This window comes from Blennius ocellaris (genome assembly GCF_963422515.1).
Source record: "Blennius ocellaris genome assembly, chromosome: 8".
In the NCBI taxonomy this organism is placed as follows: domain Eukaryota; kingdom Metazoa; phylum Chordata; class Actinopteri; order Blenniiformes; family Blenniidae; genus Blennius; species Blennius ocellaris.
In genome coordinates this window covers 24,648,208-24,668,215 of record NC_137657.1, presented here as the reverse complement: position 1 = coordinate 24,668,215, position 20,008 = coordinate 24,648,208, and the positions used below count along the sequence as shown (strand labels likewise).

At 40.7% G+C, this 20,008-nt stretch overlaps 1 protein-coding gene across 1 annotated transcript; it reads right to left on the bottom strand.

Moving 5' to 3' along the window:
* Positions 1–2,541: 2,541 nt before the first annotated feature.
* Positions 2,542–3,381, bottom strand: tmem74 (transmembrane protein 74; the record flags this gene model as incomplete). The annotated part of the gene is made up of 1 exon (XM_080500264.1): positions 2,542–3,381. One exon carries the CDS (start codon positions 3,379–3,381, stop codon positions 2,542–2,544), a length of 840 nt encoding a protein of 279 aa, XP_080356390.1.
* Between the last annotated feature and the right edge of the window lie 16,627 nt (positions 3,382–20,008).

The window sequence follows — 20,008 nt, the reverse complement described above, 5'->3', positions numbered from 1 at the left end:
CATTTGAAAATGCTTGGTGAGCAGGAAAGAAAGCAGAGACGAGGGAGAAATGAGTGTCCAGCAGCCCGGCTTGGGCGTTGCACCTTATTTCCACAGCCAGCAACACCAGGAGAGTTTGCGCAGTGAAATATCGCTCTAACATCTGCAATAGTGGACATAGATTTATAGTTTCTGTGAAGAGAACAGGACAACGTTGCCTCATTTGGATCATTAACTTTTATTACCTTTCCTGGAAATCTCTTCATTTGGCATTTTTATGGGCATTTTGAAATTAGATTTTTGTTGTTCAATGATGCACACACACTTGTCAGGTCACAGTGAGGAAATGAAAAGCTGCGTAGCTGTCCAAATGATCACTTCTCAATAACAAATATCCAGGTTAATGGTGCGTTCATGCAGCTGGAAGCTCTGTGCATTCTCAACCAATAAATTTTTACTTTTGCCCAGTTGGGACATTTACAAAACAAAAAGAAACAGACAATACAGCAGATATAGCAATTCTGGATTTTTTTTGTTGGTTTTTGAACAAGAAATCATGACAAAAACAATGAGTTAGCTCTAATATTTACTTTATCGGGAGACAGATTTTTGAAGAGAATGTCATGTAAATATAGTAAAACAAGTAAGAAATTTTAAAATGAGCAACAATGAACAAGCATAAAAGTAACAAGTATGTCATTTATAGTTATGGATCAACACTCACTCACCTGATTTTCACTTTCTTATTAATCTAAACAGCTTTTAGCAAAGGAAGTCCCACACCAATCAAAATGTGCTAGTCTGCTATACGTGTCATCTTAAGAGTTAGTGTGAATATCATTTAACAGCTATATGTTTTGTATGCTGGTGAAGTAGCTTTAATCACTGCTGGGGGATTAAAAATAATTTATCAGGCATGATGGAACATTGAGGTATAGATATCTGTTCATCCCTCCATCCAAATCACATCCTGAATGTTTCTCACATAGATGCATTAATGCCCTTAAGCTTGCTTTGGCTTCTCTGAGCTATCCAAAACTCTCATTTTTTCTGAGAGCATTTCCTCATGAACGCACCATTATACCAACATTACTTGACACTTTCCTTCTGACGGCCTTTCAGAAAATAAATATATGCCGTGGCAGAAGACACACAAGTGCTGCGAGTGAATGAACGCACAGCGAGATGATGTGACCTCGAGCTGTTCACCAGAGAGTAATCATCAGCCTCTGTATACCATTAATACAAGCTGACTTGTGTCATTTTGGATGTATAAGCTTGAAAACAGAGTCGCACTGCCCGTTAACCTGGACAAAAGGAAACCAAGGTAATGGCGACACCACTTAAGAACACACTTTGCTGTGTATATGAATATGCAAATATAAACATATAGCAGTTCATGCATGATTTATGAGCCTCATTGGAGAGCCAAAACATAAATACTTTCTTTTTTTTTTTCAAAGTTTGTACCTAGTGAGCCTTTTTTTTTTTTTTTTTATTATTATTATTTCTGATCACTCGCAATTTCCCCCTCAGAACCTCGATAACATCAGATATAACCTTTTAGAAGAATGGTACTTCACTTTTGAGAGGTACGGTAATTAGCTCTTTGAAGTCATGGCAGCTTAAGGTTTTGGAAGTAGAGCAGCTCTTTCATGTGCGATTAGATGTTCTTAAGTCCATCCTCACGTAGTAGAAGAGAAAAATAGACTTGTCGGGAACATGTGATCAACCTCAAAATGCGGCAGGCACTTGGTTTGGTGGGAGTTTCTAGATCTAAAATGTGCTTTCAAGAGCACAACGGTGAATCGGAGGATCTGCAAGAGGAAGGGAATACATTTGTGGCAGATGGAACTACGAGGCGAGAGAAGGGGCTCAATAGACACTACAGGAAGGCGCGCATGTGTAAGTCAGGGCTGTCAGATGCATTGAAATTGCTCACAACAATCGAACTGATGTGTAGCAATGGCCGAGATGCAGGAAGCCCGGCTTACTGGCTTACCTCAGCACTGCACCAGAGAGGGACTGTCACTGGATATTACCATGTGGACCACTGAGCTGATTCTCCCAGGTCACAGGAGAAGGGGACAGCTTTACATCCCTACTCACTCTCACCCTCCTGCCCTTGGGGACATGCTACTTCCTGAAATGTGTCTGTGTGCAATTTTACTGTTAGAAACATTCACATTAAATATGAATACGCTTAATAATAAATGGAAGCTCTCAGAGATTGCATCCAAGGTACACACACAAAAAAATTGGATCCGGTGTTTGTGACACAAAGCTCTTAACATTCCTTCTCCTCATGTTTATGTTCTGTAATAGTAAATCCTGTGAAAACAACTTAATGGTTTTCTCCTGGTAATTTGCTATAAGTGCTTTCCGTGTCCATTCAGTTTGCAATGTGTAATTATAATACAAGATGTGATCAGCTGCTACAGAATAAGAAAAAAAAAAAAAAACATGATGCAGACTTTGAATGTGTGACTACAGTAAGTTAGAGAGTGTGTGTAAATGGCATTCATCCTTAGTTAAACAGTTTTAAATATGCACAGCAGCAGATCAAGTCAAAGTTTCGTCCAGTTCTTCTTCTAGGGACAAATGCACAGAGGAGTGGCTTGGACTGGATCTGGTTTTCAGGCTGATGGAGCCATACTGTTTAGCAGAGCGCTTGGAGTAAGCGATGACCTTTCTTCTGTACATCTCCCCCTTCCACATGGAGATCATCAGCAGCGTGGAAAGCACCACACCGCCCAACGTGAGCAGGCAGAGTCCGGCTATCACGCAACGGTCCAGGTGGCCTCCTATCCGCGCGCTCTCCATCTCCAGCCGCTCCATCTCTCTGGCTGACACGCTGTCGCGGTCAACCACCACGTCCCGAGGCACTGCGTAGGAGATGATCACCAAGGAGATCCCGGTCACCAGGAACGTGACTGCACTGATAAACCCGTAGTCTATAGAGCTCCCGGAGCCCTCCCCGAAGGAGAGGTCATCCTCTGACATGAAGGAAAGCTCGGGGAAAGTCTCGGAGCAAGGCTCGCCGTTACGCACGGCTCTGTGAGTACTTTTGCAACTCATCTCCGGGCTGGCCAGGCGCAGGTTGACATTCTCATCGACATATGTGAACGAGGTCTCTAATTCCTCGTCGCAGCACACCTTGACTTTCTCCTCCCCGACGTGACCGACTTTAACTTCCGCTTTGCGCGGCGCCGTCCTTGGTGCTGAAAGGCACCGGCCATGGCAGCTGCGCGCCGGGTTACAGCCACCCTCCCCCGGGAGCGCTCCTCCGGTTGAGCCGCCCGGCTTGCGGGCGTGCAGCGCGATGGAAACCCGATCAAGGACGTCGGGCACGTCGGACTGTTTGCCTCCCCCATGTGCGGGAAGCAGCTCCGGAGAAGCCATTCGCGTTTCACCACCCGCTGGTTGACTCTGAGCCTTCCTCCCACGGTGTTTTCACTCCACTGCATCCCTGAGGAGAAGACACACACCAGCTCCGAGTTAGATTGTGCATCCTAATTAGACTGTCGCGTTTTGTTTCCCCGGAAAACGCAAAAACAACAACAACAACAAGAACAGAAACTAAACTTGTGCGTGGATTTAGGTGCGCCAAACAGTGCGCCAAACTGCACACACACATTAGCCTACTTGTGGCGTAACAGCGAAGCACATGCCATTTTAAAGTTGATTGGATCCTTTCAGATAAATCCGCAGACCCTTCCTGAAAGGCGCTTATATGTCTGTGATTAGCCAAATGCCTCAGTATCCAATTAGGTAAACAATTCACGTACAAACCTACGTTAAGCCATAACCTGTTTTAAAATGTGTTTCAAAATAGACATTGCCACGTGAATTGGTACATTAATACAACTGAGCAAAAACCAATCAACGCACTGCAAATATATTCATGAATAGGAATTGGAAATTGGATATACCAAATCTTTAAAAAGCATCATCTTCCTTGAGCAATGGCTTTTGAAATAAATGCGCACAGCCTTGCAGACTTTACTATATGAATCCGTCACAAGGATGTGGGGTGTTTCTCTGCATAGGGGTGGACCTGTCGTGCACAATCCCTTTTTATTTTCTCCCAATCCCTCACCACAAACCTCTTCAGACTGCAGAGACAGGAGAAATAAACTCACCGCGCTACTTCAGCATCCCTTCCGACTTCCCTTCCTCCGAGACACCAGGTGACGAGACCGCACAGCGGCGACGCATTATAGAGAGAGAGAGAGTGAGAGAGACAAATAGAGAGAGAGAGAGAGAGAGGAGAGAGAGAGAGAGTAGATAGAAGGACAGGCAGCCTTATCAGTGGATGCGCTTTGGATGTTTCTGTCCCTGCTGGTGCTGTGACGGCAGGCTGCACCGAGGGGAGCTCTCCTTTAAGTCCCTCCCACACACTGAGCCTCGTCGCGCGCTGTGGCGCTGAAAGGAGCGCCGCTATCTGGGAGCTGATTCACATATCTGCCAGCCAAACACATCCGGGATGGAGGGGGTTCCCAGGGTCTTCTTGACAGTTGCGGCTTCTTTTTCTACCCCCCTCACCCCCCTCCCACCCCCTCTCTTACTTGTGTGTGACAAGTCCTGCTCTTCCTGCAGTGAGCATTTGAGCAGGATCATTCACTGCTAAAATGTCTGTAAAGCTGCAGAGGGGACTTTGAACACAACTAGCTATTAGTATAGCACATTTTCCATGTTTTTATATTGTGGTGTACAACATCATGGCATGCATAAAATGCACACGCACATTACGTGGGAAGTCTTCAAACATAATTTGGTATGGTAGTATCTAGTACACGACTGCAAAAAAAAATACAGTGTTGTACCTTCAAACATGCCATGCTATAGGTAAGTAAACAATAGTGTACAATAAAAAAAAAAACATTGGCTCTATCGAAAACACCAAATGCAACAGTCAAATATACACAGACACACATACTCTGGCTTTTAAGTCCAGTTGAGCGCTGAACCTTGATATGTGGTATTATATATTTTACTGTGTATATTTCCTCTTGTTTTTCTATTTGAACTGTAAAGCACCGTGGTCAACCTCATGTTGTTTATAAAAGAGCTATCTAGATAAAGTTTACTTTACTTGATTAACATAGCAGCCTACTGCCAAATATAAAATGTTATATGGTATACCTTCAAACATACCATGCTATTGTTGGATTTACAATACATTACAAACAAACAGACATTGGTACTATCATAAACACCATGCAACTATCAAATATACCCAGCTACTGGTAAATATCTAATTATAAATGTAGTACTGTAAAATATGCCTGATTATAGATATACCTTGGTATTATCAAATATGGTATTGACAAGTATATCATGGTACTATCAAATATAACACAGTATATACAATATGGTATGTTCAATGCAACTGTCTGTGTATTTGTGTGAGTGTATTGTGGATGTGCAGTATTGTACTGTCAAATATACTAGTATTATTGAATATGTCTTATTTCTGACAAAGAACTGTAAAAATGGTTTACAGTATGGTACTGTCAAAAATGAGATTGTACCTTAACATACCACATCATATACACCATGATACTGTGAAATACACTATTTGGTACTGTTTAATACTACAACGTTCAGTAAAGCAGTTGGTTACATTATACTAAATTGTAATATATCCTGGTATACAATATAAAACATTTAGCTATAAAATATATAATGCAACAGACAGAAATGCAAGAGCACACTGCAAGTCTTATCAAAACCCCATTGGCCACAGTATAATACTGTTGAATATGCCATGCTACCGAAAAAAGTAACCATAACGGAGGTATACAGTAATGCAATGTCAAAGCTACCATGGCTTCCTTAATTCATGATATAAGATCTATAGGAACATCTCAGGCAATATATGATCCCTGACATAGTAGCATAAAATAGCTTCTAAGGTGTATTTGAATATGTATTATAGTTATATGTACTACAGTTCTATACGGTAACAGTTCACACTATAGCTTAAATACATCTAAAGATCAGATTTTTTTTTGTAAAACTGTATTCTGCACTATATATAATACATGCAACATTGGCCTACATTTGGAGTAAATAAACTACATACAAAGGATAATAACTTGTTTCACCTCTCAGTTGACAACACTGCAGTAATCTCCCGTGTGTGTTAATGTCGTCATCATATCACAGTCATCATATCAGAAGAATTCAGCTGCATTAAGCGGGCATGCATTGTTAAACAGCAAGTATCATGTACCATCTGTTCTCCACTGCGCTCTCTCTCAGAAGATTACTGGTCACTATGTCAAAGCCATCCTAATCCAGGTTTAATCTACTGATCCAGTAGGTCATCTGATCTGTGACCTTCCTGTAAATCTTCAGTTTCAGCTCTTTGTTCCACATCTTCAGAGGTCTTATCTCAGAGACACTTTTTGTCGGTTTACAGCAAACAATCAGCACAGTAACGGACTCATTTCCTGCAATGCAGGTCACTGTAAAATCGTGATGCTCAGCACAGGCCACCACAAGCCATTTAAGTGCTTAATCCCACTTTAAAATAAAAATTAATTTGCTGACTGTTCCACTTAATTTTTTTTTATTTTGGCACACACAGACCTATAAATATAGCTGTCACTTCTTTCTAAAGTCCTAGTGGCTGGGTGAATGGCTCTGGCTCAATTCCCAACAAGACTCCATTTAGCAGATGAGTAAAGAGAGAGAGAGATGGGGGGGCTGAGAGAAAAACTGGGAAGAGAGAAAGAAGTTCAGATTGAGCAGTTTGGTTCCAGAATCCAGTGGTCAAGGAGATGATCCCAGATCACTGACTGATGAACCATAACGGTTAACGACAGGTGGTGTCACCATAACGCATAACGTAAAAATGCTGTTCCCAACTCGCTCACTGTTTTAGCAACATTTCTCTTCCACAACTTGCAATTCCATGCTCCATGATGTGAAAGCAACCTTATTGTTAGGAAAAATATATTACTATATGTGCTGAAGACTGCAGTGAAAAGTGTTGCCATAAAAAGCAATGTGGAGAAACAGAGGAAGCACTATGGCAATAAAGTTTCAGATTATAGACTCGCAATCTAGTTTTGACTTATTGGCTATGATGCTTTCATTTTTCTGCTCTCGCTCTTCTCTGATTGAACTGGCCTCTTTGTGGTAAAATAAGATAAACACATTCATGGTGTACTTGGTCAGATTTGAGTCAATCCATCCAATTCAAAGCGAGAGACAGAGACAGAGCGGGAGCTGGATATCTAACTGTGTACTTGTCGGAGAAGCTACAACGACCAACTATCAGACGCTATCTGTCTGCAACAGTGCACCACTTTTCCTGCTGGCAAGGACACCGAGCCTGGAAGAGGAGGGGCGGCTGGAGAGGCTATATATCCTCCCAGTGTCTCTCCTGCCACAGGCATGAACCCGCTCACTGGAGGACCAATATGAAACGTGGCTGCAGCACGGCGTTTTCTCAGACGGTGAGGGAATAAATGGAGGTCCCTCAAAATGCAGCAGCAGCAGAAAGGGGAGGGAGGAGAGGAATGATAGAGTGTGTGATTGTGAATTATGAAGTGAATTAATGAATGGGGGAGTTACTGAGTTCACCTAACCTCCAGGAGCTTCTTCTGCTACAGGAGCTGGCGCGGAGGAGGGTGTGGAAGATGAATGAGTTAAAACTGCGTGAAATGTGGATCAGGCTGCAGCTTGTTGGGGGGGGGGGGGGGGGGGGGGGGGGGGGTAGTCCACAGGCTTTTGTGTTTTATAAAAGTTCAATCGTTGCAACTGTATAAATCATGACTCCAGAAAGGGTTTGCGTCACACCAGAGGTCTGCAACCTTTATGACCCAAAAAGCCATTTCTGTCACCAGTAAGACTTCATCTGGAGCCACAAACCATGTTTATACAACTTTGTCATTGTCATTGTAAATGTTAATCTTGTTATAAATACAAAAAAGAAAGCATCACGTATTGCATTTAAGATAGTTTGTCCAATTTAGTTGGTACACATTTTATTATATTATTCTGTTTCTGTAACTGCTTAGTGGGTTTTGTCACAATTTTGTCATTTATCATACTTTTTTTCCTCCCTGTTTTCTTTTAGTGGTTTAGGATTGTATTTAAAAAAAACATTTTTGACTTATGTCTGTTTATCCATTTGACCTGCTTTATAGTTTTTAACCATTTCTATCATTTTTTGTTTATGGCTATTTGATCCATTTTAACTGTTTTTCTTCCAGTTTGAGTAGTTGCATTTTTTTTGCCACTTTTCCTGGCTTTATCTTTTTTTAAATTCTCTATTTAGCAATTGTTGCCAGAAAGTTTCCCTTTTTTCCTGAAGTTTTAACTTTTGTGTCTTGTGTATGAATGAAAAAAAAAAAAAAGAGACATAATTACAGTTACCGTACATGAGATCTTCACAGAGCCACTACAGAGTACTCCAGAGCTGCTTTAAATCTTGTGTACAAGAGGCTGATCCATTTTAACTATATTGTCTTCATAACAAGTGTGTGATTACGGTTGTGAAACTGAAACACTTTCTAATTTTGGCCCTGAAACTTGTGTTTATGCTAAAAACTCCCACAGTTTGTGTCAAATCAAAGGAAAATACTGTCTGACCTAATCTATATATGAGGCTGTTTTTCTGTATAATGAGTTCAATGTTGGAAGAATGTGAAATTCGTGGTGGATTTAAGCAATCCCACCTTACTATGGGTGAAGGAAGGATAATGCATGGACAGACCGCCAGTACAATAAACATGAATACTGTAATGTTGTTCCAAAAAACGAGGCTTCGATTGAAAACGGTTGAAAACAGAGAGCTTGTGCATCACAGGTAAAGACCCAGTCAGAAAAACCTCATAAGCAGCAGCAGTTTGAGGCGACACACACAATAGAGCTACTTCTTTAGTCTTTTCTGGAAGAAACAGTGGGGGGCTAAATATGGCTTGAATCAAGCTGCTTGCACAGATTACAAATATGGCTGTATGGCAGATGGTTTGTATTTGTAAGCGAGTCCGAGGATTTTAGAAATATATAACACCTATCGCACCCCATGCCGGGTTTCAGAAAAGCAGAGAGGCATGAACAAACCGGTAGCTATCCAAAGTGGTTTAAAGCTTATAGCTGCTCGTTGATGCACATGAACACAATCCAATAATGACTCGGATACGGTTGGTCTCGCTCATTTTAAGGGGAACAGTTTATTGTGTGTGATTTTCCTTCTCTAAATAGGCAACAGTGCAGAGCGGCTCCTCCCAGCTATTTAAATAGGACTATAAGGAAAAAATCATATAAGACATGAAAGGACATTTTTTTGCTGCAATAAACCTGAAGGATCAGAGTTTTATCAGGGAAAATCTTTATCTAAAAAGTGTTTGAAAACAGAACAAAATTGAGTCGTTCATGATTGATAGACAATTAAATACTCTAGAATTTAACAATATGAGGTGGATGGACAAATGGTTAATAAACTGAGCCTCAGATAGCTCGGTGGATGATGATGGACAGCTCTTCACCCTTCACTATTAAAGGTTTATTAATTAAAGGTTTCAAGGCAGCGTTGTTGATATCTCACTCGTAGTGCTTTGTTGTGTTATGTCCTGCTACTTTTAAGAAATTCTGAATTAGCGTTCTCTTTCACATTTTTATTATTTGCATCCTGGGCTAGATTGGAGCTGGATTTTGGCCGACAGGCCTTATATTGTACAACCCTTGTGTCGCCACCAGTGCAGGAAAATTCCACCTCCCGCAGCAGTCAGAGGTGATGCAGAGGTTTCTGATGGGTTAGTGTGCCACGGCAGGAGGGCAGTGTGGATTATTAATAAGAAGGTGTACTCAGGCAGGTTTGTTAAGGGAGTCTGGCATGCAAAAACTCCACTCTCTGCCAGAGCAGAGAGAGCTGGCAGACAGAAGGTAACGGGGGGGGGCAGACTGAGCTTCGGTCTGGATCTGCTGAGTGGGTGCGTGTCGCAGAGGCAGCAGACGGTGATATGAAAAATTTAGCACTTGGACTTTGAAGTTTAATTTGCAGCGAATTTCCAAATTGAAGCTGTATGGCTGGCCTCAGCGCTGATACTGTGGGATAATGGATGGATTAACGCCTTTTCAGGTGGTTTGTGTGCATGCGTGTGTGTAGTGCAAGACAAAGATTTATGCCTCATGCGAATCTGAGACTTCAGATAAAGAGAACAATCTCGAACAGATAATTAATTTCACCACTTCATCGACTCGCCGTTTATCTTCTCCACATCATAATTAATGTGATGTTATCCTCTCACACCATCAGCTGCTTTATCATTACAAAGCTCTCAATGCTCTCCATAATAACTCAGTCCTACCTCTACAGCACTGATTATATCATCTAATTAAAACACAAGTAAACACGTTTTAGCTGCGAGATCCCTTTTCATTTAACTAATAAGACATATTCATTGTAGCCCCAGCATCTTGCAGACATGATCTCTCAGAGCTGCTGTTTAGTATGGACAAGTTGAGCATTGTGGGGGAAATGGGATGAATTTCATTCATTAGGAAAATGAAAAAGTCTGGAGTTTGGGCCAGAGAAAGACCTCATTTGTATTTAGTGCATAAGTCTCAACCAATCGCTGAGTAGTCTACTGGCACTGCTGTTATTGGTGAAAAACGTTGCTTTCTGGATGTCTGATGGAAGGTCTACCTTGAATTTTCAATCAGGAGCACAGGAGACCCTGCTCCTTAAAAGCTGCAGCTCCTGAATAATGCATTGTATTAACGGAGGAGAGACTCCGGCGATCAGAGGTGTAGACATTTGTAGCCACACACGTTTCATTTTCCTCTCTGGGCCCCACAAGGCTGGCTCTCTATTATGGCTTGTTTCAGGTCCTTCAGTGGTCATTCAGCAATAGAAGTAATTCTCTGCAGTTGAAATATCTGCCCGGAAGAACTCTGAAGGGATGAATTTCATAAATATAAATGGAATTGGAGACAGGGAGGCAAGAAGAAATGAGCTATCTGAAAGTATTGTGAAGCAATAATGTTGAATTAATTTTTTATTTTTTTTTAAAGTACAGTTTTCCAAGTAAACGCTTATGTTTCAGGTTTGGTGGTATCGGCTGGAAGCTGTGTGTGTGTGTGTATGTAGATGAAAGATTTTAAGATCGATGTCTCCATTGTCGGCAAGACATCAGTTAATTCAAATATGCAAAAAAGCTGTGAATGTCTTGTCCCGTTTGATGTAGCCCTTGCTTTCATGAGCAGGCTGAATGTTTTCTTGATTCCATTTTTTGCTGGCGTCAATCCGTCTCGAGGGAGCAACGTTGTCCATCACTTCGCTGAGGAAAACACAACGTGCTTTGGCGCGTCTTAAAGCTATGACAAAGATAGAAGAGCGGCTTCGTTCAGAGGAAAATAAATCGACTTCGTTATTACTACCGGGCAACAAATATCCATAAGTTACTGTTTAACGCATTAAGGATCTCTTTAAAAATAAGAAATGTATCTCGTTTGAACGGCTAAAGAAGGACTTTGGTATTCCACAGTCAGACTCTTTCAGGTACCTGCAACTATGAAGTTTTGGTTAAAGCATCTTTCTCTTTAACCTTGCCTCCAAAAACATGGCTTCGTGAGTGTGTGACCTTAGAACCACTTGATAAAGGTGTGGTGTCGGCAGTTTATAACAGAATCCAGGGTGCAGCATCCCTGTCGTTGAACTATTTATATATTCAGTGAGAGAAAGAATTAGGTGAAACATTTTCAGATAATACCTGGCAAACAGCAATTACAAGAATCCACTCATCCTCTATCTGTGTAAAACATGGTCTACTACAGTTTAAGGTGCTGCACAGGTTGCATCTGTCGCCTCGTATAGTATCCTGACTGTACTCAAGTGTAGACCCGTCCTGTCTGAGAGGTGGTCTTGACACTGCTGACCTGAGTCACATGTCACCGGGGACAAACACGGGTTTGTCCCCGATTGTATGGGTTTTGGGAGGGACTATTCAATACAATCTCATTTAATGTAAAAAGAACATCAGTCCAAGTCCAGCTGTTACAGCTTTATTTGGGGGTTGTAGCAGATATTTCAGTGATGCCTCATCAGGCAGCGACGGTTGCCTTTATGATTTTACTTGCAATATGCTTGATACTGTTTAACTGGAAAGAGTCAGCTTCACCAGCATTTAAGCTTTGGATGGAAGAAGTAATGTCTGAAGTTTGAACACCTGAGATGTAGCACAAGTGGATCAATTCCAAACTATGATATGATCTGGCAGCCATTCTTTCTTTATTTTGAGTCTGAATTCAGTGTATCATTATTTTTCCAACATTGATGTATGGTGTCATTTCATTGTATATTGTCAGATGTTTCTGTGTTATTGTTTTGCTTTGTTTTGTGTTTTTGTTTTATTTGTTTTTTTAACAATGTTTGAGTAGATGTATATATGTTTACAAACGCTTCAAATCATAAAAAAAAAAATTGAATTCTAATAGATTTGAATAACCCCGCAGCCCTGAACAGGATAGATCAGTACAGAAGATGAATGGAGTCTGGGCTTGGTGTCCTTTTTGTGCGGTTTGTTTTCTCTGTTTGTGTCTGTTGAAATAGTAGGTGTGTTAAATTGTCTCTCTTTATGTACCCTGTGATGGACGGACCTTCTCCTGTCGTCAGCTGCTGTGGGCGCCAGAGCCACTTGACTCTTGACGAATGGATTTAGCTGTTGTATTGTAGTGACACTTTCTGTCCACCAGGTGGAAGTGAAGCCCCACTATGGTACCAAGGCAGAATATTATGCTCACTGGAGAGGTAAATTTATTCAGGTATGGTCATTTCATTTAAAATATAATGCAAAGTTGTTTAAAACACCAATATTTGATGGCTTGAGATTTTTTTTTTGTTACTGTAATATAAAAAATACATATTTTTGAATAGAATATGGGTTTATCAGGAATTTGCTGGAAAGCACTTTGTGAACAACTGTTGTTAAAGTGCTTTGAAATTAAAATTCTTATTACACGTATTTTAATTCTGTTACACTGTTACCATTGTAAACATTGTCCTAACAAGGGGCAGAAATTACAAGAGAGAAATGGGGTTCTGAGCCCTCAGCCCCTTTCTGGGGTGAGTAATCTACTATTTAATACATGTTTACTATGTATTAATATATTGTTTGTGGGACTTCAATCCTTGATCATGATCATTTAAAAACTTGGGGTTGAATGTTAAAATAATGCACTGTATTGTTACAAAATTACCAACTTAAAAAGAAAAAAGAAAAACAGCATTTATCTGAACTAGAACTTGTGGTAATTTACGAAACTGTTATGGTTTTTGTAGTTTGTGTGAATGTCATGAATTTTTTTTTTGATGTATTTTTAGATTTTCAGACCTTGCACTCCCACCCACCAGGCCAGCCTCCCCTCCATCCCTCTGCACAACAAATCAAATAACTATCTCCAAAATGTCAGACTCTTGTTATAAGCAAAGGAGGAACTGGGCAGTGACATTTCCACTTCAGTGCCCCACAGATAGATTAATTAAATGTCTTTATTAGGTTATAAGTCATTGGCTTAGATTATAAGACGCATGCCGAGAATGATCCATTAGTTCACGGAATTCAGAGACATGACCAATAAGAAGTGTGAAGGCTGCCTTAAATAATATTACTGCATCAGTAATGAATCACAGCGGAGACCACCATTCATATCCACTGAATCAATATTCACTCTGAGACACCTTTGCTCGATGTGTTCGTTGGTTACACAATCCGTCGTTCACCCTGTGACTTGAGTGATTTCACCTCTCGACCCCCCCCTTCAATAATCCCCCCCGACTGTGAGGAATGATGATGATCTGTCAAGGTTTTCCACCTGAACCAAGCACTTCATTTGGCCCTGATATAGTGTAATAAGAGAGCAGATCGATAAAGAAGTGACAGTGAATTAATACCACACGATACAATCTCGGGTAGGATACAGAGATTGAGTTTCAGTTAGGGTAAAACTGGGAAATTCAATCTGAACTGGTTTACAAAACACTGATATCATCCTCAGTCAGATAAATTAGCTTTTTATCTGCACAGAGCGTGAATAATCTGCGGAGAGTAGCCTAAAGATTGTGATGTGCAGTCTGCAGAGCTCTTGGCGCTAAACTGGCCTCCTGGGAAGGTTACGTACACAGCAACATAAACAGCTGCATCGCCCACTGTGCTGAGATCTGAGTAACTTCTCATCCGCTGCCGATGCCTGCGCAGCTTCCCCGCGAATAACAATCACACTAATCTGGGCGAGTGCCTGAAACCTCGGTTTGTTTATCGTTTTTGGCTGCGGGACCAAAAACACCACGGGGAGGAACAGAGGATGCTAATCAGGAGCAGTTAAATCACAAGTGTGTAAGACTCGGTTTGCCGTTCCACAATGGATTTTACCACTGATGGATTTGAGTGCAAAATCACGCAAAATCCCCCCACTGTGAAGTATTTCCATCAAACACACGCCTGCCTCCCTGGGCTCCACCGTGTCATGTTTTATAATTGAACCTATATAGTTAAACCAATACAGCCATACCCACGGCAAATTTTGATGTTTGTTTTTGTTTGTTTTTTTCTTACAGTTCAGTTTCATCTGGCTGGAAATCACACAGCAAACGGAAGCTGATAACACACGGGGTAGAAATTTTCCAGGTAAGTAGATTTTGCTTGAAATTGAAAGCGGATCAAGCAAAAAATGTTGTGAGAGAGAGGTGATTAGACACCTGAGGCTCATCAGGGGCCGATCACTTCCCTCCCCGTAAAGGGGAGAGGGACTCTGGTAACAGTTGGAGCAGAAGAACTACCAGCAGAAGAGCTGGTGGCGTGCCAAGACAAGACAAGACAAGAAAAGCACAAGAAGAGCAGCAGCAGCAGCAGTGGTATGTGTTTTGGTGTTTGGATTTCTTTAATAAAATGGTGATTGGTGAAGCCGGCTCCACGTCTCTGTGCCTTGAGAACCAGCGAGTAACAGGGTCTCCTGTTACAAATGTCAAATGTTTGTAGAATCTGCAGTGAACTTTAAAGCGTTGAAAGTCATCTTATTAGCTCTAAATCCACAAAGATCACATTTTTGACAAACTTCAAGTATCTAATAGAAGCCTCCATGATGCATGATAATGTGTTTCCTGCACCGAAACTACCTCTATCAGCATTTTTGGGGGTTGCCACAGCAGATCAACTTCCTCCAATACCCTCTCTCTCATGTATCCCTTTCCTCTCTCGACTTTGCTCTTTTCTTGCTGGACAGCTTCACCCTCAGCATAGTTTTCCATCTATAGCTATTTTCTATTCCATATGTGTAATCAAACCGTCTCAACGTTGTTTCTCACATTCCAACACAATCAGCCAACATGAGCTGTTCCACTGATGTACTTCATTCTGGTCACTCCCAGCAAAAACCTCAACATCTTCACCACAATATTCAGCCTCCTGTCTTCAGAACAATGCCTCTGTCTCCAAACCAAACATCATAGCTGGTCCAACTACCATCCTTGAGAGTTTAGACCCTCTCCTTGAACCGCGCGAAGCCTTCGATCACAGAATCCCTGAAACATGCAGAGGAGGGGGAGTCCATAAGGCCAGGGTTTAACAACACAGCTCTACAGTATTGTTGATAGACTATAAAGCCTACCCGGTAATCAAAATCTCAGAGGTCAAAGTTCAAAGCATAATCAAAATTACAAGCCATTTCATGCTTGTGAAAAGTTGTCAGTTCACATGCAGTGAAGCCTAAAGCTATCTGTGAACTGGCAGTAATGGCTGTGTAAACATCCAAGAAAAACAAAAACAAAAAACTAATCTCTTAGCTTCATGTGCAGAAAAAGTAAGCTTTGGATGATCAAACCTGTTGAGTGTTTAAATTAAAGTGACTTTGTCTATATACAGAAAGGCCGCTCCAACATATATATAATAATAATATAGATCATTAAGAAATAAGAGATAAGAGATAAGAGATGGTTCATCTTTCTCAGTGTTAAATAATATCATTAGAAAAGAGGCAACAGTCAGCAGTGTTGGGAAATGCGCGCTATGTCACAGAACCGTGACGTCACTATCTTTGTCGTGTTTTGCTTATAATGATGTATGAAAAAATATGAAAGTTAAAATTGCTAATTGTTTATAATATGTCACACAAAACCTGCTTGAGATTACAATTCATTCTACAGAAAACGTTATACATGTTTTCTATTTGTCAACAGGCACACACATAACGTAGCTGAACTGTTACATTAAAATAAGGTCTCGCTCCAGAAAAGCAATCATTTTATGATCAGATGTGACGTTGAAATGATTACAAACTGAGTGCATAAGCTGAAAGACGAGGACAATCTGGATGAAGACCAGACTCATATACTGAAATGTGATTTTACCAACTTTCTATTTTGCTGAACCTGAGCTGAATTATTTGAAACATCAGCAATGACAATGAGGCTGTTATGACGGAAATAACGGCAAACAAACATATTCAATATTCAAACACTTTTACAAAGTTTTGAAAGTCATGCAATTCATGCAAGGAAAATGCCAACCCAATGTTTTGAGATATTTGACTCGGAATACGTCACAGTCCAGTGAGATAAGAGCTTCAAAGTGGTATAGAAATACTTAACAGACAATGATGTCCATATTTTGGAACAGACAGGCCAAAACTCTGATCTGAATTCTAACGAGACTCTGTGGTAGAATGTGAAGACTGGAGTGATGACACGAGAGTCCTCAGATCTCCAAGACCAAGAGACAGTTCAAAAGAAGTCGTCCAAAACCCGGAAGCCAGCTCAAAGTAACACTCAATTGCTCTGATGACAGATAAGGGCTTTAATGTTGATCAATGATAAAAGATGCTAATGTCTGGGAGTATGCCTGCATTCACAAAATAAAAACTTACTTGAAGGGTTTATTGGCTTAAAACAAGCAACAAAACAAAAGTAGCAAAATGAGTTTACAGCCGTTGTTCCAGACTTTCTCATTCTACATCACAGTTCTGTAATTGAACGACACGTAAGAGCATGAGCCTCCATTTCCTGTCCTTGTCAGTGAGGCATGAGAAGTAATACGGTTGCAGGTGCAGAAAGAAAGAGAAACACCGAAAGACTAAGGCAAGCGAGAGCACGACGAGACACCTCATTTCCTCGCTACATTGAACATAATGGTCTTATACAAGTCAGACCATTTAAATAATTGACAAAGTGTTGTTTGCCTGCCCGAGTCAACTTAAAAAAGGAAGGCAGAAAAGCATGCAACCTGAACTTTGTGTTGTTGTTATAATTGAGAAAGTCTCGTTCTGTTCAGTACAGTGTTTTCTGCTCGGTGTGTCTCGGTTGGGTAATTCAGACAGAGTATATTGTGTGTTCTACTGCACATAACCGTATAATCCAAAAATGATGCATTCTGATCACATGGGACATGAAGTACACTGCTGAGATGATTAACTTGCCTCCACTGTATTTTACATGAGGTGACTTGAAATTCGTTTGCCACTGAATATTTTATATGGTGAACTTATGAGATGTTAAATTATTGCTGGTTACAAAAAGCAAATTTTTCTTTTAGGAAAATGTCAATGCCGACTCCTTTATCCCAATCTCCCCTCACAGGGTTGGATTGCATACATCTTATAATTGTTTGTGTAAGCTACAAAATTCCAAAACTACCAGAAAGCAGAGAGATAGAGCTATGTGCCTATTTACTGGTCCTTATGGTGACCTCCAGGATTTCCACATTACAGCAATCTAATTAAAGACATTCATCAGGAAGCTCCTTGGTAGTACCAATAACACATACTATTACTGAATATTATTGAAAATATTGAATATTGACCATATTGAAAGTATAGATTTTTATGGAATCCACTCATTGAACTTTTTCGGTCAATTAAGTCATTGTTTGAATAATTTGCATTTCACAGTATTCTGTCCTATTTCAATGATTTATTCCAAAATTACATTTAGGCAAGAGTAGCCCACTAATTATATGTCCATGAAGAATATAAAACACCCTACAGGGTGCCAGACTCCCACCTCTGCAGCCTGTTCAGCGACCACGCAGTGCAATCTGATATTCTGACATTAAACACCAACCAAGAGCTCATTATGGACTTTAGATGGGGAAATAATGGTGAAACAACTTCGCCTGATTTAAGTAGAGGAGGTGAAGCAGGTTCTTTGTTTTACATATCATATCTGTGAGGACTTTAAGTGGACTATGTATGCCACTTTGCCGTTTAAAAAAGCCTACAGAGGTTTGGTCAGGAACAGTTCTGAAGGTCTGGTACCGCTACTGTTTGTGTTCAGAAGACAAGAGGCCTGTGGTTCATTTCCACCAAAAACTGTTTTTTAAATTAGTGTCTCAAAATGTTTACTTTATCATAGGATGATGAGGTCAAATACTGGCCGGGTAGTTCTGTGTGGACCTTGCATGTTGTTCCTGTGTGTGCATGGGTTTCCTTCAGGGACCTCAGTTTCCTACATGCATCCAAATAATATTCTAATGAGGTTCATTGGTGATCCTAACAATGCGAGTGTGTGTGGTTGCCTTTCTATTCTATGATGGTCTGGTGGCCTGCCCAGGGTGTGTCCTACCATCACCTATAGTTAGTTGGAATTGGCTCCATCGCTCTTGCTGGCAAGAGAAGGTAGGCAAGTGAGAAGGTTCATCGATGCAGTGAGGAAGGACATTTAAGCGACTGATGGTAGGAGAGAGGCGACAGGAGACAGAGGATATTGGAAGAAGATGATCTGCTCTGGCAACCTATAACGGGTGAATGCCAAAAGAAGGAGCTGATCTACTGGTGTAATTGGCTTTGCAGTGGAGGGATACACTGTTTTTGTCCCCCTGTCATCTTCATCTGTGGGCTTCTGCTTAATTGTTTTTGCTTCAGGGAAGGGTAACTGTATATATCTGCACTGCATTGTGTTAATGCTGCAACACCAGCAGACTGAACAGTTATCATTAAATGTGTGTTACAATCCAGATAAAGCTGAGTTGTCTTCTTTCAAGCATGAGAGTGAATACTGAATCTAAACACCTTGACTCTAAAAGAAGTAAACTTCAGTTGAACTGCAATTAAATGATATTGCCGTGAATGCAGATCTGTACATGACAATTGTTGACTGGTTCATGTTTGAGGCTTTCAACTTGGAATTAAATCAATAGGTCTTTGCAGCTGCAGAAAGAATGGATTTTTTTTTTTTTTTTATGGCAAATTGTGAGATTGCTTTCGATGCCCTTTAATTTAGTATATGTGAATGTAAGAATACGTGACTGGTTACTTTGATTCTTGATTTTTACATTTGTTACTTTTATTTGCACTATTTATTTATTCAATTGTAATCATTTAAAGGTTTAACGATTTTACTTTTGTTTTCTTTTTACTGTCCATTGCGCAACTATTATTTTACAGATCAACGTTTGGATGGACTGTATTGCCTCGCTATCTTGCACACTGTTGTCTGTATTGCAGCACTATTTTAATGTATGTTCCCATATTCTTATTATTAATTCCTTTGTACGCTGATTAAACGAATTTCGTTTCCATGTGAAAGCATGAAAATGCCTGGGATTTGTTCATTTTCAGCTTTTTACGCACGAAATGTCTGTTGCTTGTTACAGCCAATGCATGTAATGCCAGTATTTTCATTCATAAAACACGCGTTTTAAACACATAAAGACATACATACTTTTATTTTGTTTCAACAATATATTCTACACAAATCGTGTGCGGTAATATGGGACCGAGACGAAAGAAGAGAGTTATTGGTTGCGGTGCGTCGGGCTGTTACTTCAGTGTGCGCAGGAGGCTCTGAGAGTAGGAGGCTCTGCGGGAGCCTCTCAGTCATGACTGTGTGTGTCTATGATCAGTCAGACAGGAGCAGGGCTGCATGCAACACCTCATGTCCCCTCTCTGAAAAACTCCAACACATTGAATTTTAATTCCATGGCTTGGATTTCACGGAGAGTCCCTTTGGATTACAAGAAGTTTTTGGAGGATTAATAGTGGGGGGCTTTGTAGACCAGCAGATTGCGGCAATGGTTTAGTG